Source organism: Canis aureus, chromosome 8 (genome assembly GCF_053574225.1).
Source record: "Canis aureus isolate CA01 chromosome 8, VMU_Caureus_v.1.0, whole genome shotgun sequence".
NCBI lineage: Eukaryota > Metazoa > Chordata > Mammalia > Carnivora > Canidae > Canis > Canis aureus.
Window position 1 is genome coordinate 48,888,916 of NC_135618.1, and position 21,095 is coordinate 48,910,010.

The 21,095-nt window shown below is 40.9% G+C and overlaps 1 protein-coding gene across 10 annotated transcripts in view; it reads left to right on the forward strand.

The window, feature by feature from the left end:
- MRTFB (myocardin related transcription factor B) overlaps positions 1–21,095 on the forward strand; it is a 210,150-nt gene that overhangs the window by 178,486 nt on the left and 10,569 nt on the right. For 9 of the 10 annotated variants that reach the window (XM_077906690.1, XM_077906688.1, XM_077906695.1 and 6 more), the window contains 2 exons: positions 12,777–12,837; positions 15,334–20,947. In XM_077906690.1, coding sequence (XP_077762816.1) covers positions 12,777–12,837; positions 15,334–15,866 — 594 coding nt within the window. In that variant the 3' untranslated portion in view covers positions 15,867–20,947. Of the gene's footprint in view, positions 1–12,776; positions 12,838–15,333; positions 20,948–21,095 lie in introns of those variants that run through there. The other variant, XM_077906697.1, reaches the window with a different exon arrangement.

Here is a 21,095-nt window from a genome sequence, read left to right on the forward strand (position 1 = left end):
TTTTCTCCACACTCTTGCCAGCACTTGTTATCTCTTGCTTTTTTCATACAGGCAATCCTGATAGGTACAAGGTGGTATCTGTGGTGGTTTTGATTTGTATTTCCCTAATGATGAGTGATATTAAACATCTTTTCTATGTCTGTTAGCCATCTGGATGTCTTCTTTGGAAACGTGTATTTTGCTGTTTGGGCATGGAATGTTCTATCTGTATCTGTTAAGTCTGTCTGGTCTGATGTGTCATTCAGAACCACTGTTTCTTATTGATTTTCTGCCTGGATGATCTATTCGTTGATGTAAGTGGGATGTTAAAGTCCTCTACTATTACTGTGTTACTGTTGGTTTCTCCTGTTAGTCTGTTAATATTTGCTTTATCTGTGTGTGTGGCGGGGGGAGGAAGGGGCTCCTGTGTTAGGTACATAGATATTTGCAGATGTTGTATCCTTATTTTGGACTGATCCCTTTATCATTATGCAGTGCCCTTCTTTGTCCCTTGTTAGAGCTTTTGCTTTAAAGTCTGTTTTGTCTGTTTGTTTTTTTTATTTAAATTCAATTTAGTGGGGCACCTGGTTGACTCAGTGGTTGAGCGTCTGCCTTCGGCTCAGATCATGATCACAGGGTCCTGGGATCGAGTCCCACATCAGGTTCCCTGCAGGGAGCCTGCTTCTCCCTCTGTCTGTGTCCCTGCCTCTCTCTCTGTGTGTGTCTCTCATGAATAAATAAATAAATAAAATATTTTTTAAAATAATAAATAAATAAAATCAATTTTAACTAAATTATACTTATATGTTAACTACATATACTGTATTACTAGTTTCAGAGATAGAATTGATTCATCAGTTGCATATAACACCTAGTGCTGATTATATCAAGTGCCTTCCTTAATGCGCACCACCCAGTAACCCCATGTCTGTTATAAATATTGCTACATCGTCTTTTTTTTTTTTTTTTTTTTGCTTCCATGTGTATGGAATAGCTTTTTCCATCCATTCACTTTAACTCTTTATGTGTCTTTGAGTCTGAAATTAGTCTCTTATAGGCAATGTGAATTTTTATCTTTTTATGTATTCAGTAACCCTATGTCTTTTGATTGGAGCATTAAGTCTGTTTATATTTAAAGTGATAGGTATGTACTTATTGCCATTTTAAAATTGTTTCTGGTTGTTCTTGTATTTCTTTTCATAGTTCTTTTTCTTTCTTTATGATTAGATGACTTTCTTTAATGGTATGCTTGGATCTCTTACTCTTTCTTTTTGGGTATCTATTGCAGGATTTGGGTTTGTGGTTACCATGAGGCTCATATATGATATCCTGTGTATAAAGTATGATAGTAGCTTAAACCAAACACATTCTAAAAGTAACAATATTTTTACTCCCCTTTTTTAGGTATATGATGTCATATTTTAGATCTTTTTTTACTTTGTGGATCCTTTATTTTAGATACAACTGATTTTACTACTTTTGCCTTTCAGACTTCATACTAGTTTTATAAGTGACTGATCTACTACCTTAACTATATGTTTGCTTTAACCAGTGAAACTTGTTCCTTTCATAATTTTCTTCTAAGTTATAGCCTTTTCTGCTTAAAGAAGTTTCTTTAACATTTCTTATAAGGCAGTTTAGGGATGATGCACTCCTTTGACTTTTATTGGCCTGGGCAACTCTGTATTTTTTCCCTCCATTCTGAATGATAGTCTTGCTGAGTAGAGTAGTCTTGGTTGTCGATGTTTTCCGTTCACCACTTGGAATATATTATACCTCTCCCTTCTGGCAAAGTTTCTGCTGAAACCTCAGCTTCCCATGTACAAAACCCATTGCCTTTCTTTTGCTGCTTTTAAGTGTCTATCTTTAATTTTTGACATCTTAGTTATTATGTGGATGTCCTTGAGTTTTTCTTATTTGGAACTCTCTGTGATTCCTAGGCCTATTTCCTTCCTCAGGTTAGGGAATTTTTCAGCTATTATTTCTTCAAATAACTTTTCTGGCCCTTTCTCTCTCTTCTCCTTCAGGGACCCTTGTAATGGGAATGTCAGTACACCTGTCCCAGAGGTCCCTTAACCTATCCTCTTTTTTTTTTTTTTCTTTTTTCTTTTTGCTGTTTAGCTTGGATGATTTCCACTACCCTGTCTTCCACATCACTCACCTGTTCTTCTGCATCCCCTAATCTGCTGTTGATTCTCTCTTGTTTATTTTTCAGTTCATTTATTTTATTCTTCAGCTTTGATTGGTTCTTTTTTATATTTTGTTTCTTTGTTGCAGTTCTGAGTTCACTGACTCTTCTCTCAGATCCACTGAGCATCTTTATGACCATTACTTTGAATTCTTTATCAGGAAGATTGCTTATCTCTGTTTCATGTAGTCCTTTTTCTGTGGTTTTGTGTTGTTCTTTCATTTGGAATGTATTTCTGTCTCCTTATTTTGTCTGACTCTGTTTCCATGTATTAAGTCAGCCATCTATATCTCCTGGTCTTAAAAGTAGTGGCCTTGTGCAGAAGGCATCCTGGGGGGCCCAGTAATGCAATCCCCGCTGCCCACCAGAACCAGACACTCCAGGGGTGTCCTGTGTGTACTCTGCTGTTGTGACTAGACCAAGACTTCTTTGGGTATGCTGGTGGACAGGGCTGGCCCCACCTTTCTCTAGAGCAAGTTGTCTACCTGGTGAGTCCGGGCAAGCAGTGCTAATATGATAGATGGACAGTATCAGAGCTGGCTCCCACCAGTATTTATATTCATATACAAATTTCCCAGAGATCCTTCTCTTCCAGCACATGCCCTAAAAAGTAAATCCCTTTCACATGTAACTCAGACACTTTCCAAACTGCTGCTTCTCTGCTGGGTCCCAGGCCAAGTGATAAAATGCTCTGGCCCTTTAAGAGCAGAATCTCAGTTCCTCTAGCCTTCTGTCTTTTGCCCCACTGATTTTCAAACCCAGAGGTTATGGAAGCTCATCTACCCACTGCAGATCCCCAGGATGGGGTGTGCTCCCTGTGAGGCTTGATCCCCTTGCTCCTCATGCAGTACCTCTACGCTCATGGGTGATGGGGATCACTGTGCTGGAGATTTGGTTCCTGACCTCATCCCTGCCCCTCCTTCCCTTCTCTGTATCTTTAGCTGTGGGAGAGAGATGTTCTGTTAGTCTTCAGGTCATTTTCAGAATGAGTCTCACTATATTTAGTTACATACTTCATGTGTCCATGGGAAGTGAGCTCAGGATCTTCCCACTCTGCCATTTCCAGTGCTTCTCCTTTAAATGCTACTTTAAATCAAAATACTGGGAAGACTCCTAGTTTTGGCTACTATGTAACCTGCACTTCCTGCTTACTCAAACTCAAGGTTTTCCTTTTAACTTCTCCTTGGGGAAATGGGTCATGTTAAGGATAGATGTGATGATGGCCAAGGCATGTATTTGATACAAGTTTCTCTTCTTTTTTTTATTCGAGTATAAATAATGTACAGTGTGAGATTAGTTTCAGGTTACAATATAGTGATTCAGTAATTTTTTACATTTCTCAGTGCTCATCACATTGGGTGTACTCTTCATCCCCGTCACCTATTACACCCATCTTCTCCTGTCTCCCCTCTGGCAACCACTAGTTCTCTATTTACGTGTCTGGGTTTTTGCTTGTCTTTTTCCTTTGTTTTGTTTCTTAAATTCCACATGAGTGAAATCATTTGGTATTTATCTTTCTCTGGCTGATTTACTTCACTGAGCATTATAGCCTCTCTGTCCATCAGTGTTGTTGCAGATGGCAAGAGCTCTTTCTTTTTTATGGCAGAGTAATATTCCACTGCGTATACACACCCCATCTTCTTTATCCATTCATCTACTGATGGACACTTGGGCTGCTTCCATAGTTTGGCTATTGTAAATAATCTACAATAAACATAAGGGTGCATATCTCTTTTCAAATTAATGTTTTTGTTTTCCTTGCATAAACACCCAATACTGTGATTACCAGATCATAAGGTAATTCTGTTTTTAATTTCGTGAGGAACCCCCATACTGTTTTCCCCAGTGGCATCACCAGTTTATATTCCCACCAACAGTGCACAAGGGTTCCTTTTTTTCCACATCAGCACTTGTTATCTTGTGTTTTTGATTTTAGCCATTCTGACAGGGGTGAGGTGATATCTCCTTATGGTTTTGATTTGCATGTCCTGATCATGAGTGATCTTGAGGATCTTTTTATTATCTATTGGCCATCTGTATGTCTTTGGAGAAATGTTTGTTCATGTCTTCTGCCCATTTTTTAATTGGATTACTTGGTTTTTTGATATTGAATTGTATAAGGTCCTCATATGTTTTGAATATTAGCCTCTTAATCAGATATATCATTTGCAAATATCTCCTCCCATGCCATAGGCTACCTCTTTGTTGATGGTTTCCTTTGCTGTGCAGAAGCTTTTTATCTTGGTGTAGCCCCAAGAGTTTAATTTTGCTTTTGTTACCCTTGCCAGAAGAGACACATATACAAAAATGTTTCTATGGCTGATATTCAAGAAATTATTGCCTGTTTTCTTCTAAGACTTTCATGATTTCAGGTCTCACGTTTAGGTCCTTAATGCATTTTGAGTTTATTTTTGTGCATGGTGTAAAAAAAGTCATCCAGTTTCATTCTTTTGCATGTCATTGTACAGTTTTCCTAACACCGTTTGTTGAAGAGACTGTGTTTTCTCCATTGTATATTCTTGCTTTCTTTGTCATAGATTAATTGACCATAGAAGAATGGGTTTATTTCTGGACTCTCTATTCTGTTCCATTGATCTAGGTGTCTCTTTTTCTGCCAGTACAATACTGTTCTGATTAGTACAGCTTTGTATCTTAAAAACTGGGATTGTGATACCTCCAACTTTGTTCTCCTTTTTCAAGATGCTTTGGCTAGTCAAGGTCTTTTGTGGTTCCATACAAATTTTAGAATTCTTTGTTCTAGTTCTTGTGGAAAGTTCCCTACCATTATATACCACTGTCAGTTTCTTCCTTTATGTCTATTAATAGTTGCTTTATGTATTTGCTCCTATGTTGTGAGGATAACTATTTACAATTGTTATTTCTTCTTATTGGATTGTTCCCTTTATCCTTATGTAGTGTCCTTTGTTTTAGTCTGTTTTGTCTGATAGATTAAGTATTGCTATGTGAGCTTCCTTTTTCACTTTCATTTGCATAATAAATGTTTTTCCGTCCCTTTACCTTCAATTTGCATGTCTTTTGGTCTGAAGTGAGTGTCCTGTAGGCAGCATATAGATGGATTTTGCTTTTTTTAATCCAGCCAGTCACCCTGTGTCTTTTGATTGGAACATTTAGTCCATTTACATTCAAAGTAATTATTGATGGGTATGTACTTATTTCCATTTTGTTACTTGTTTTATGATTAGTTTTGTATTTCTTCTCTGTTCCTTTCCTGTCTTGCTCTCTTCCCTTGCAGCTTAATGTCTTTCTTGAGTGATATACTTGAATTCCTTTGTCTTTTTTTTTTTTTTTTTGCCTATTACTGGTTTTTGATTTGTGGTTACTATTAGATTGATAACGTGCTATACGTATAGCAAATATATATTAATTTGATAGTCATGTTTGTACTAATTCTAAAAACACTACATTTTTACTCCTCCCCTCCTCCCCGGCACATTTTATATATATCATGTCATACTTTACATCCTTTTATTTTGTGACTCCCTTGACTGATTTAATTGACTTTACTGCTTGTGTGCTTTAACCTTCATTCTGGGTTTATATGATTAATCTACTTTTATTATGTTTGTATTTACCTGTGAAATTTTTCCTTTTCTAATTTTCTTCCTCCTAATGATGACCTTTTCTTTCCAAAGAATTCCCTGTAACATTTCTTGTAAGGCTGGCTTAGTGGTGATGAAATCCTTTACATTTTGTTTGGGAAACCCTTTTTCTCTCCTTCTATTCTGAATGATATCCTTGCTGGGTAGAGTATTCTTGTAGGTTTTCTCCTTTTAGCACTTTGACTATATTACACCACTCCCTTCTGGCATGCAAGGTTTATGCTGAAAAATGAGCTGATAGTCATATGGGGTTTCTTTTATATATAGCTGTTTTCTTTTGGTGCTTTCAAAATTCTCTATCACTACTTTTGGCCATTTTAATTACTATGTGTCTTGGTGTGGACCTTCTTGGGTTCATCTCTCTGGGGCTTGCTGTGCCTTCTAGACCTGTGTGTCTGTTTCCTTCTCCAGATTAAGGAATTTTTTAGCTATTACTTCTTCAGATAAATTTTGTGCCCTCTTTTCTCCTTATGGGTTCCCAATAATGTGAATATTGTCATGCTTAATGGTGTTGCTGAGTTCCCTTAGCCTGCTCTCATTTTGTGATATTTTGTTCTTATTTGCTTTCCATTACTCTGTTCCAGCTGACTAATCCATTCTTCTGCTTCCTCTAATCTAGAATTGATTCCCTCTTGTCTATTTTTTTAAAGATTCTATTTGACAAAGAGAGCACAGGAAGAGGGGGAAAGGAAGAGGCACACTCCCCACTGAGCAGGGAGCCTGATGCAGGGCTCAATCCCAGGACCCCAGGATTATGACCTGAGCTGAAGGCAGATGCTTAATCAACTGAGCCACTTAGGTGCTCCCCTCACCTTGTATATTTTTAATTTCAGTTATTGAGTTCATCTCTGGTTCTTTGGGGAAGCATTCCTCTGTCTCCTCATTTTGTCTAAATCTCTGTTTCTATGTACTAGGAAAGTCAGCTACATCTCCTGCTTTTGAAAGCAGTGGCCTCAGGAAAAAGAGGTGCTGTAGTGCCCTGTAGTGAGTGCCCTGTGCCCTGCTCACCAGAAGTAGTTGCTTCAGGAGGTGTCTGTTACATGTGTTGCATGCATCCTACTGTTGTGGCTGAGCCACATTTGCCCCCAGTCCAGTTGGTTGCACTGGCCTACTTTGCCTATTGTGGCAGGGTTTGGTCTGTCTGCTGTTAGGGGCCAGTCTGGGCTGCCTTGGATTTATAGTTGGATCAGACCAGATCCCTGCCTTCAGCCCATTTGCCAGGGCTGTGGCTGTACCAACCTGCAGGGCACTCTCTTCCTTGTCTTTTATTGGTGGGCAGGGCCAGCAGTTAAATCAGATGTCTTCCCCAAGGGGGGAAGACTGGGACCGCAGTAGAATTGGTGTGTGCGGTTATCTTCTCCTCTGCCCAGGACAGGAGTCACTTTGGAGTGGAGCCGGTTCCTGCCAGGGCTGCTTAAAGTGGGGCATCTTGGGGTAGTGTGAGTCTCCAGGAAAATGCAGAGCACGGTGTAGTGTTAGCAAGGTAGATGGTAGCTGTGCTGTTTACTGCAACTGTTGGATGTCTAGACTTGAGCAGAGGAAGAATGGTGCCCACCAGTTCTTTTGCTCTTGCAGAAATCTCTTAAAGATTCCTGCTTCTCCAGCACATGTTCTGAGATTAGTAAATAAATCTTCCCTTATGCTTCAGGCACTTTTCAAACTACTAACTTCTGTGCTGTATCTCAATGGGGCTGTTTGTTATGCTGGATCTTTAAGGGTGAGGACTCAGTTTCCTGTTGCCATCCAGTTCTCCAAGAGCTAAGCCCACTGATTTTCAAAGTACCCAGAGTTAAGCCCCATTGGTTTTCAAATCTTTCTAGTTTGGCTCCCCCATGGCTAGAGTGCCTAATGTGGGGTCTACTCTCCTTTCTTTATGCTTGTGGCATCTCTCTCATTTGTGGTTAGTCTCACCAGGAGTTTGGTTCGTTACTTCATCTCTGCCCCTCCTCCTCTGTTCCATGTACCCTCCTCTCTACAGTCAACTGTAGAAAATCTTTTGTGCCAGGCTTCAGGTGATTTTTCTTAGTTGTTCTGATGTGGCTGTTATCTAGGTGTGTCCATGGGACGAGGTGAGCTTAGGATCCTCCTACTTTCTAAAGCCACCATGTGTCAGGGTGGCACTAAATTAACCTTGTACCAGGCTGGCCATTAAGACTGCCCAGCACCTACACCTGCCTTCTCCTGCTTCATCTCATTGTCATCCGTAGCACCCTCTGCTCCAGCAGGCCAGCTCATGCAAGCACCAATGCACCCTGAAGGAGACAGACCTAAGGTCCTCCCGACTTCACTATGTACTGATCCATAGCCGGTAACCATGTGGTTCTATGCAAGGTGCTTACCTGTCCTCTGAGCCTTCCCTATTGCTCCCTATTCCAAAAGATGGGAATAGAGTTCCTGTCTGTAAAGGCATCTGGCCTATGGTGAGTGCCCAACCACAATAACCATGTCACACCGTACCCTAAACCTTTCTCTTGGTCTCCCTGCCCATCTAAACTAACACCCAGGTAAGTTTCAAGAAAGAACCCATGCCTCCCAGAGGATGCAACAGGTGACCCTCACAGCACTCTGTGGGTACTGCAAGTAGAGGACAAAATAGAGCAGGTCCGAGTAAGACTTTAGTACTCACAGCAAATAGCAGAACTGGGAGCCTCACTGTGCTAGTGCCCCTTACTCCCATGTTCTCTGGAGTGACTCAGTGTGGCTTGATAGGTTGTACGTGACCAAGAGCTGTCAACGCTTTTGGCAGCAAGCACCAAATAAGCCAGTCCCCTCAACCAGGGAGTGAGTGGTCACGCTGACCTACCCAGTTGGCTCAGTGAGCAGCCACAGAAACTGCTCAGTTCCAGGCAGCATACTCACAAAGGGTGTGCAGGGTTGTTCAGAGTGGACTGCCTCCCTGAGGAAGTAAACAGTTGCCATGTGCTTCATGCAAAAGAGCATAACTTTTGTGGTTGTAAAAGGTTTCTTCAGTTAAATACTCAGCAGGGGCCCTTATCTGTGAGGGAAAAACCAAATTTCAGAAATAGTTGTAAACATTTACAAAAAGACTTGAAACAAATGGTGCTGGACTAGACTCCCCATTGGTGCATTAAGAAGTGACATCTGTTCTCTTCTCAGGGGAACAGAGATGAAGTGAATTGCAAAGAGCTTAAACTGCAATTTTTAAGAAAATTAATAGGTAGCACTCATCCCTCCTAACCTAGTTCTTGTGTGTAGATTAATATGTATTACTCACTTGATATATGTAACAGCAACAAAGAATGATTACCTCACTTTAACCTAGACAGCTGATCGGAATCCCTGCCGTTTATCTGTCTCTGGTTAATGTTTATAGACTGAGGGAGCTGAACTCTACATCAGTGTCTGGTACTCTTTATACACCATTAAGCATCAAACTCCAGGCAACCTAAGGTTTTTCAAATCCCTTTATATAAACTCAGACTTCCAGTTCCACTGTTGGCGAAGTAAGTCTTCCACAGATAACAGCTGTAAAGCCTGGTCATAACACAAAAAGCAATAACATGAAGGCATTGAAGAGCGAATAAATGCAGTCACAGTCTGGTGAGGAGTCACACTCAGAGGAAGGGTGATAATAGCATGAGTTACCTCTTTTTGCTGCTTTTACTCTGGGGTCAGGCTAAGTGGTGAGGCTATTGGTAGAAAAACCCATAGCCTTTATCCTCTGGGAAGTCAGAGAGCTGAGAGCAGCCCAAAAGGGAAAAAACTAGAGGGGAGATCCCCAAATTCTGTCTGCCCACATCTCTAACTGACCCCTAAGCCACATAACGCACTGAGTGGTCATAGCAGCTGAGCTAAAAAGATGGGAGCTGCGATTGGAACTTCTGCCCAAAAAATATTTTGAAGGTCAAGTCCAACCAAGATAATTGCCTGCTAAGACAAAAGAAACCACTCATCTGAGAAAAATAACAGTACAGAGTCTTCACAATTTTATATCCATAATAGCCATTTATAACATACAATATACAAATAAGGAAAAAAATGCAAAAGGCAATCAACTAAGGCCAACTCCAGCTAATCCAGATGTCAGAACTTGCAGATAAGGATTTTAAAGCAACTATTTTTAACTGTCAATGATGTAAAGGAAAATATATTCATAATGGGTGAAAAAATAGCAAACATAGAAATATTTTTAATGAAATGGAAAAAAATTAAAAATATCTAAAATGAAAAAATATATAGATGGTCTTAGAATGGAGAGGACAGTGAAAAAAGGTAAAAAGTCTGTGAACTTGAAGATAGATCAATAAAATTTATCTAGTCTGAATAACAAAAGATTTTGTTTTTTAAAGAGAACAGAACCTCAGAGACTTGTTATTTAATATCAGTCTAAGATAGGTATGATAGGGGTCTGTGAAGAGAATGAGACAGGTAAAATATTCTAGGAAATAATGGTCAAATTTTTCACAAATGTGCTGAAAGACAAATTTATAACTTGGAGACACTCAGTGACACCAAACGGGGTAAATAAAAGGCCTGGTCATATCAGAGTCAAATTAAAAGCCAAAGTTAAAGAGCACATCTTGCAATCATAAAGAGAAAAGCAATACAATGCACACAGGGTAACAACAGTTTGTTTTATGAGTCACTTTTCATCAGAAACTACTGAAGTCAGAAAACAGTGGAGAAATGTCTTTAAAATTCTTAGCGAGGAGGGAGAGGTAAAGAGAGTGAGAGATCGTCAAACCAGAAATCTCTATCAAGTAAAAATGTCCTTTAAGAATGAAAATGAGCTAAAGATATTTTGAGATAAAGAAGAGATAAAGTATCTAATAAAAGATGGAGGAAGTCGATCTTTACAGGGGTTTATAGTTTATATACAATAGTACAACATGAAGTAACCTGTGAAAAATTAAGGATGTATGTTTTATGTCTATGGTAACGACTAAAGTACAGCATTTATAAAATAAATTAAGTTAGATTTCCAAAAATAAATCAAATGAATATCTTTTTTAAAAGGACAAGAACCGTAGGAGGAACAAAAACCACAACAGGGCAAATCAAATAACACGGTAAACCCAAGCTCTTAACCCTGTCGCTGACTGCGCAGGACATGCTAGTGGAGTAAACAATACAATTAAAATGCAGAAATTGTCAGAATGGACATTCTCCAGCAAGGCCTGAAATGGCCATAGCCTGGTCAACATTTGACCACATCCTCATGAAAGACCCCAAGCCAGAACTACCCATTTAAACTGACCCACAGAAACTGTAAGAGAATAACTCTTTATCATTTTAAGCCACTAAACTTGTTGGAGTACAATGTGTAATACAATAATAGATAACTAATGTATGCACCTATAAGAGGCATACTTTTTTCCTTGATATAAACTTTTATTTTTTGTTTTTATTTAAATTTCAGTTAACATGCAATGTAATATAAATTCCAGGTGTACAATATAGTGATTCAACACTTCCATACATCACCCAGTGCTCATCACAAGTGCACTCCTTAATCCCCATCACCTACTTCAGCCATCCCCCACCTGCCCCTCTTCTGGTAACCATCAATTTGGTCTCTGTAGCTAAGAGTCTGTTTCTTGGTTTGAAGAGGCATATTTTAAATACAAAGACACACACACACAAAAAAATACAAAGACACAGGTCAAAAGTAAATGATTGGAAAAAGATATACCATGCAAACAGTATGCCTAAGAAGTCTGGAGCAGTCAAAAGATTAGAACAGCCCCCCCCCCAAAAAAAAAAATAAAAAAGAAAATATACAGATGGCAAACAAGCACATGAAAAGATGCTCAACATTATTAGTCATTAGGAAAATGCACATTGAAACCACAATGCAAAACCACTATACACCTTATTAAATGTCTTAAATTAAAATGACTGACCATACCAAGTGTTGACGAAAATATAGAGCGACCGGAAATATCATATGGTACTGGTGGAAATGTAAAATGATACGATCGCTTTGCAAAACAGACATTTCTTAAAAAGTTAAACCTATTGCTACCCTATGATTCCACTGTGCCCTCCTTGACATTTACCTCATATAGAGACTTGTACACAAATGTTCACAGCAACTTTATTTGTAACAGCCAAAAAATGGCAATAACCAACACAAACATCCTTGGCAATAAAAAAGAGTGCACTAGGGGATCCCTGGGTGGCTCAGCGGTTTGGCGCCTGCCTTTGGTCCAGGGGGCGATCAGGCTCCCGGCATGGAGCCTGTTTATCCTTCTGCCTGTGTCTCTGCCTCTCTCTCTATATATAATTAATTAATTAATTAATTAAATCTTTAAAAAAAAAAAGTGCACTAACCTTCCCTGATGTGTACTCTACAACATGGCTAAATCTCAGAATTATTATGTTAAATGAAAGAAGCTTCCTCTATTTCCAAAAATATGTATACTGTAGGGGTTCATTGATACAAAGCTCCAAGAAATGTAAAGTAAACTTTTCTTTTTCTGTGACCAGAGAAAGCAGTCACTAGGTTGCCTGGGAATGAGGGAACTATTACAAAAGACCATTGAGGAAGGTTGCAGGGCAATGGATATGTTTGCTATCTTGATTTTATTGACAGTATTATGAGTTTACATGTAAGTGTAGTTTATTGGAGGTCACGTGACTCAGTGAAGCCAAAAAAATATAGTATAATCACCTTTATACATACCTTATATTTTTACCTGGACACAAATGAATAAAGTATTTTTAAAAGCAAGTATTAAAAAAAAAAAAAAAGCAAGTATTAGCGACTTCTCAAAATGCATGGTAAAAAGTGAGAAAAATGTATAGGTCAGCTGATCTAGGTATCTGCCCCATTCTTGCTCTGTCCACTTAAGCAGCTCTGACACACTGGGTAAATGGCTTAATGTCTGCAGTGACCTCAGCATTCTCAAAATTATCGAATAATAGATTAGAACTAGATGTTCTGTAAGGTGGCTTAGAGCTCCCAGTTGTATAATGCTTCCACATCTGTATGAAAGAAGGCTAATTTCTGTTCTCCTTTGTTGTAGATTTCAAATGCACACAGTCAGCAGATGGACGACCTCTTTGATATCCTAATTAAGAGTGGGGGTAAGTCCCAAATCACATCAGACCTCATCCAAGTAACCTCTTATGACAAATTTATGAACGTTTTCCTTTAGAGCTCATGGCATATCTTTGAGTAGTGAGAAACATATTCTAATTCCAATGAAGTTTATGTTTTAAATCTGTTCAGTTAGGACATTAAAACAACTTATAAATGGAGAAACAGTCACTATTTCAGCTTACATTAACATAATGTTAGATTTATCCATAGATCTATGCCTGCTGAAACAACAGACCAGCTCAAAATAGCAAAGGAGAGCCAAATTTAAATTCCACATTGAAAAACTTCAAAACCTGTCCCATATGTAGGTCATTGTGGTAGGATAAAAGCACTCTGCCGCACACTACTAATATTGTAATAATCACGTTACCCACAAGCTCTAGTAACTTGGTGAGAATTTAAAGGCAATTTTAAAATACTTTCTGTGTATAATTGAAACTCTTAGACTTTATAGTGTATCACCTTAAAAAGTGATAAAGAATATTAACCCCATACACAATCAAGGGTATCTCTACCTCAGCAAATGTACCTTTCAAAATAAGTTAAAAATCAGTATTTTAAAATTGCAAACGCTGTTTTAGAGTAAGTATTCTTAAATTACCTTGATGAAAGGAGTTTTATTCAGATTTTTAAACAGTGAAAATCTGAAATTTTGATTTTCAAAATCAAAATTTTGATCACCTTAAAAAGTGATAAAATTTTTAAAATTTCTCCATCCATAGCAGATACTATTTGGTTTTGAAGACATGGGAAATTCTTGATGTTTAACTGTAGCTCTACATGTGCAAATAGATTTTTTTTTTCTAGGAACTGCATTGGCCTCGCAAAATAACGTATGATATATCTATGCTGTGGAAATAAGAGAAATAGATGTTTGATTGCCTGATTTTAAGGTGTTTTTTTTTTTAATGTTTTTTGCCAAATCTGGCGAAAGTAAAGACTTTCTAAATGATTAAAAGGAGTAATTTTTAATAGCCTAAACTTGGAAATTAAAATGTGACAAAGTCATCAAGTGAGATATTTTCTACCAGGAATTATTTTTTTTCAATGGCAAAGCATCCAATGAGGACATTATTTTATCTTATTGTTAATTAATGCCAGTAATAATAAGAAAGGAGGTTTAAAGAGTTGATTATGAGACTGATTACTTAGTACTGTCAACTTTCAGAACAATTCTAGAGATGACTACAGGGAATGAGAAATGACAAACTGTGCTAAAGACACACACAGAAAAGCAGTACAGTACACATGGTCAACAGTTTACATATAGGGGTCTTTCACTTATGCATCCCAGTCATTGAGTTCCCACAGCTCCTAGCAAATCCATTTCTCCTCCTGTATCCATCTAGAAATGAAACCAGATACCCAAAAGAAAGTAAAAAAGAAACTTTATTCAAATAAACGTATCTAAATGAACACTAGTATCTGAAGCAGATGGTACATTAATTTTCTACTTGATCCAGCAAGGAATAACCCATAGTTAGTGATTTTTTTTTTTAAGATTTTATTTATTTACTCATAGAGACATACAGAGAGAGACAAGAGACACAGGCAGAGGGAGAAGCAGGCTCCATGCAGAGAGCCCGACATGGGACTCGATCCCGGGTATCCAGGATCACAACTGGGGCTGCAGGCAGCGCCAAACCGCTGTGCCGCCAGGGCTGCCCTAGTTAGTGCTTAAGATATTGCCAGATCTTTCAAGATTTTAGGTAAATTCGGAAAACAAGACAAGTCAGAAAAATAAAGAAGGTCAAAGGAGCTGTGTGTTGCCTTTAATTCAGGCATAAAATAAGATGGCATTGTATCTCTTTAGAATTTTATACAGAACGTATATAGCTGAACTGGGCACACAGTTCAACTATAATGATAACTGGAAAAAGAACATATTTAGATCTTTCATGATATTCAGAATGTACTCCATATCTGCACAAACTGAGGACATACATTTTGACCTTGAGGGTGGCGTGCCACAGTGATGGCAGTTCCATGTACCCTGTCTGAAGCCTGAAGTAACTGAAAACAAGGACCCAAAGATTAAATAACCAAAGAAATAGGGCAGCCCGGGTGGCTCAGCGGTTTAGCGCTGCCTTCAGCCCAGGGCGTGATCCTGGAGTCGCAGGATCGAGTCCCACGTCGAGCTCCCTGCATGGAGCCTGCTTTATCTTTAGATAAAATCTTTAGAAAAAATAAAACCATCGACTCCTACCTAGTGGCATATAACTGCTTGTGATGCTTATCACTCTTACCAAAAAGGATAGAAAGCATATCAGAATGTTCTAAGCTAAATATTTACTTAACTAAGATGAGCCATCATCCTATAGGTTATCCAGGACCATACCTGACCAATAGCATTCTCTTCCTACCCCTAAGATGGACTGTGAATAAGTCTTCGCGAAATAATAAAATAACTGTCCTGGTAATAGATAAAAATGTTTAAAGAGTAGTAAATTGTTACTAATCACTTCAATTATTTTGCACAGAGATTTCCCTCCCTATAAAAGAAGAGCCTTCGCCTATTTCCAAAATGAGACCAGTGACTGCCAGCATCACCACAATGCCAGTCAACACAGTGGTGTCCCGCCCGCCACCCCAAGTCCAAATGGCACCCCCCATCTCCTTAGAACCCATGAGCAGTTTATCTGCCAGCCTAGAGAACCAGCTAGAAGCTTTCTTGGATGGAACTTTACCTTCAACCAATGAAATTGTTCCACTACAAAGCAGCAGTGAAGACAGAGAGCCCTTCTCTCTGATCGAGGACCTCCAGAATGATCTGCTGAGTCACTCAAGTGTGCTGGACCATTCACACTCACCCATGGAGACTTCCGAGGCCCAGTTTGCTGCAAGTACTCCCTGTCTGTCACTTGACCTTTCTGACTCAAACTTGGACAACATGGAGTGGCTGGACATTACCATGCCTAACACGTCAGGGCTCACCCCCCTCAGCACAACTGCTCCCAGCATGTTCTCCGCTGACTTTCTAGATCCACAAGACCTGCCGTTGCCATGGGACTAACAGCACAGATTTCTCATTCGAGTTCATGACGTTTAAGAAGATGAAGAGCATTCTAGGTCAGTTTTTAGAGACAGATTGATAGTTGCATTGTTGCAATTAAAATATGTTGTTACAGAAAGAATGAATAGATCGGCACAGCCTGGAAACCGAGCGTGAAAATATTTCACTGCGCCCAGCAGTGATTTTCTGCAATTTAACACAGCACAGGGCTTTCTGAAAAATCATTGGTCAAAGAAGACTCCTCTGTTTCTCCAGACTTCAGCAAAGAATGAATAAAGACATACAGAAGAGTAATGTGTGAGGATAACAACACGAGGGTTCTCTGGTCATCAACTGAAACTACATTTACACTTCTGTGGTCACCTTAAGACCCTGAATAGAAGGCAGACAGCTCCACACAGAAGAGAATGCCAGTGGAGGGAGGTGAACGGTCACTGCATGTGGGTATGTCCTAGAAATGGCCTGAGCCCGGCCCAGGCAGCAGAGGCAGTGGAGAGCGCCAGCCAGTTCCATGACAGCTTCCAGCTGAAGACTTTTGGTTCCATTCAGAAACCAACCAACCTAATTTTTCTGTGTTGTAATTTGTGATTTGGGGACTCTTACTTTAGCTTCCCAGATTTAAAATTAAGTGGAAGATCTTTCACCATCACTAGACAATGTCTACAAAATACTGTCATAAACAATCCACTGTAAAAAGTACACATATATTGATAACACTGAAAATTCTATTAGCAACCCTCGGGGTTGATTAGATTGATCTTAATGTGTATATTAGACATTTGTATGTACACTCTGACATTGTAATATGTACAGCCTACGTTGGGGTAAGGAATTGGGTATCCAGTGGTCCTACTTATTTTAATAACTCGACTATTTCTAGAGTACTTGAGCCATGTGTATTTCCATATTTAAAGAAATGCTGACTGATTTCAGGTAACCAGACCCATCTCAAAGAACCAAGGAAGGCTTTAGTGTAAAATATCTTTCTGAGCTATTGAGTTGCATAGAGAGGGCAGAGGAGAAGTATGCCACCAGCCCAGGATGTTCCTGCAGGGGCTCCAGGTTAGAATCTCAACAGGCTGGCCATCGAGCCCCAGGTCTGGCCACCTCTTCTCTGTCGCTTTGCCCTGTCATTTTACAGGCTTGTAACTGGATGTCATTCCCAAGCTCTCACCAATCTCAAGCCGAACATTGAAAAACTGGAGGTTTTACTAGTCATTGTTTTATATAGAAAAGAAGTTATCATGTATTTGCTGGGTAGTTTAAGAATTTTCTAAAATGCCAACTATCACAGGACTTCCAAAATTATTTTCAAGCTACTTAAGGATATGACAAAACGTAAGTAACTGAAAACAAAAACGAACAAACAACCCTGAAATCTACCAAAAAAGTGTGAAGGTGTTTCTTAAATATCATCATGCTCTGCACCTCACTTCATGTAAACCCAAGGGTCAGGTTGCTTCTCTGGGTCCTTAGACATCACCGTGGGAATATCACCATCTAAGAGCCAGCCTGATCCATTATTTGGAAAGAATTTGAGCATCACTGCAGGGTTTGTGCTTTGCCTAAGAGCTGATCGTCTTTCAAATCTTTATTTTGGTTTGTAGACTTTAACTCCCTGTAAGGAAGGTTTGTTTTTCCAGTATTTAGCTGCCCAGAACCCTGGAGCCCTCTTTAACTGGCACCTCCCAACTTGAAAGCATTTCTGAAGGGTTCAAGGCAGAAGCAGTTATGCTCAGTGAGTCATTTAAATGTTTATAAGCTGGTAATCCAGTGCATGGAATCTAGTAACTTTGTTAACAGAATGCTGCCCTGTGAGCAAGCCCAAGAGGCTGTGCCACTCCAGGCGGGATGTCCAGCCCCAGCCCGTCCCTTCCAGAAGAGCCCGTCTCCTTGGATAGGGCAGTTGACTTGGACAGGTACTTGTTGGGGCCGGGGGGATTGGGCCATGGATTTTTGTCTGGGGCTTACCTACTGCACACTCAGACTCTGAGCATCCTTCTGACTCAGATTGAAATGGCTTAAGTGAGCACCAGACATCAGTGGGACCGTAGGAGGCCCGTGAGCGGCTAGGGCCATTGGCTCTCATGGAATTCCTGTGTCTACTATCCTGAGCCGTGCACACAGATGCTCTCCTAGCCCTCGGCTCTCCTCCTGCTTTTTAAAGATAAGGTCTGAAAACTGCGACAGGAAGGATGCTCTCCAGAAATACACACGTCAGTGCAGAGAACGCCATCCCGCTAGCCTGCCTGCTTCTGACCACGACCTGCTCAAGTACCTACTTCACACATGTGTTCACACCCTTATGTACAGAGCTTCCTCAGAAGGGAAGGAGAGGAATCTCCCGTCACCAACTCTACCCGCACCATTCCACCGGGCCCTCCCGTCCTGGCTTGGGCAATGAGCCCGGCACGCATGGCATGGGTGCCACCGTCCATGGTCCCAGCTGCATGTTCTAGGTTAGCATGACCACCCAGACCATGTGCAGCCTGTGACGTGACCAAAGGCGACGCTGTAAGCAAGGCCCCTCCGACCTGACTCGGTGCACGTCCTGCTAAGCAATGGAGAGGCGTTCACCACAGAGGACTATTTGTATTGTTCACGCTGTCACAGCCAGTAAAGCCCAGGGCAGGACGGCCAGTTGCATTTTCAGTCTGCAGGCGTGTCGTTCAGACGTGGTAGCGTGGTACATCGTCTCACGGATCATATTGCCAAGGAAACCACCAGGTCCTGGACACGTGTTCTCCCGCATTGTTGTACCTTCCTGAATATTCCTGAGACAAAGTAGTATCCTGCCTGCCTCTCCAGGGTATGCAGGTGCCAGGTCACGCCATTGGGGGGCAGGAAAGTCACACCAGAGCTTCTACGTCCTTGCAAGTAGGGCAGTGGGGTCCTCGCGTACATTTCAGCAGCGCGTGTCGAGGGCCTGTCGGCTCACGTGCTAGCGTTTCTCCTGAATTGTGCAATCTACTGTACAGTATTTGCCACATATTTGTACATAGATCTCTTCTCAATTCGTGGGATATCTTGCTCCGATACTTCGTGTTTTATAGGACTATTTTTATGATCCTAGAGAGAGCTCTCATGTAAGTTTCCTTTTGAAAGGCTGCGCAGTTCTGCGATCCAGGTGACTACACCCAAGGCAGCTGATTTCAGAGGGCCGTGGGCTGCGGCCTCCGGGCTGCGGCCTGTTGAAAGCGACGTCATGGTAATCCGATAGCGCTATGGAACTGTGCGCTCAGCAGCCCCCAGTGATGGATCAGCAGCGTGTTACCCATTTTGTCACCAAAGTTGACTCAGGCTTCCTCCCCTCCTCACCCCCAGATCATTCCAGGCCACCTCGCTGTCTTCAGCGCCCTTTCAGAATTCCCAGGCTGCAACCAGCCACAGCAGCTGGCAAAGCAGCTGTCCTCACAAGTGATGGGACAGTCCCTCTCCTGTCTGCCAGCGGGCTTGGCCTTACAGACGTGAGTGGTCAAGGCCCTTTGGCAGGCGCAGCACATGCCCTCAGACCATTGCCGAGGGCCTGCCTGGCGGGCAGCGGGCCTTACCAGGCTCCTGCTGGCAGTCGGGGGTGGGGGAGGCACCCATGTCTGCACACGTGCATCCTGACCCCTGGTAACAGAGCAGGAAATCAGACAAATTGCCCGCTGCCCTGGAGGCCACACAATTAGTCCAGGTTATCCAAGCACATTAACTGGAAGGTCAGCTTTATCAAGGAGCACGGCTTACAAGGGCAGGTCTGTGTGTTTGGAGAGCATCCTAACTGCATTTAGGCTCATCTAAGTGGTTGCAGTCAAAACTGGAAAAATAAGAAGATGCAGTCATTCTTTGTCCCATCTCAAACCTCGCTCCCTCAATGGTCTGTCCTGGCCACCTTTCCTATTTGTGAAGTGACTGCCTGCATGACAACCAAGAGGCCTATGTGTATTCCCCATTCACCCTTCCTTGCGGTAGCTGAGGAATCCCTGCATCACTGCAAAGGCTTTCCGCCTGCAAGCTCTGATAAAAAGCTGCACATGTTTACAAAAGAGTGCTTACCCTCCACACTAACACATTGCTCTGTGAATCGTGACTGGGAAATGTCACAGTCGTGTGACAACAGGATGGCAATCTCAGACCAAAGGTGCTGCCTGGAATCAAAATAGGTCATTGGCGATAATCCACACAGCTGTCGTGTTCAACAGAGCTTTGTGCCAACTACTAAGACAAAGCTTTAACCAAGTTCATAGAATCACCGAGACTCGTAACAATTACCTCTCTACATTATGCTGTAAGGAAACTCGCTGATTGGGTGGGAGGAGGGAGCATTTAGGGAAGGGTTTAGTATTTACCAAAAGTACTTAACCTCAAGTAACCAATAGTAATGCAAACTTGCTTTAAAGGAACCAAAGGCATTGCCAAGTATTTGCCAAAAGGAGGCACTTTTTATTTAAAATTTGAGACTAACGAGATCTCAACAATCAGTCCCAAAAAGGTATTATCCACTTAAGGTTATAATTTTCACAAAGATGTAGATATTTCTCTATTGTTTTCATGTAAAATAGTATAGATTTGTTTTGTTGGTTTAAGAATAATACATATTTAGTAGTAATACGGAGTTTCTTCCTAAGTGCAGATTCGTTTCCTTCTCTCTTGCTTGCAGTAGAAACACAGCGTGATAGGTGTTTCTCTTCTTATTTTCATGGTCACATTATGTCTTAGCATCTCACTTTATGAAAACAAGGAGAAAGATACCAACCTACAGAGCCCCGCTTACTAAAGCGCTAGCTTAAGAAACAAAAAATTATGGCAATCGGGGGTCCATTCGTGTATTGCCTTTATGTTGTTTTTTAAAATGAAAACCATGATGCCTTTGTATTTGCTGTTTGCACCCCTGAAATCAATTCCGTATCATGTTTGAATGCCATACATTTTGCACATGTACTGTACATAGGTAGCGCATACTGTATTTTTATATGTGTGCACATTTATCATCAGATCTTTTGTACATAGTGGCAGTATGGTAGCCGACCGGGAAACGTTTGATATCTCAGCAATTTTGCATTTTTGTGTCTCAAATAAAAAAACCTTTTGATGTACTGTGGTTCTTGCTGTGCGGCGGGAGGCCAGCACACTGGGGGTGGGGAGAGCCAGTACAGAGCTGCGGGGGGGCTCGGGGGACACCCCCACCTGTAGGACCCCCCCCACAAAGTGCCGGATGCAAGCAGGAGCCTCCCCGAGGCAAGC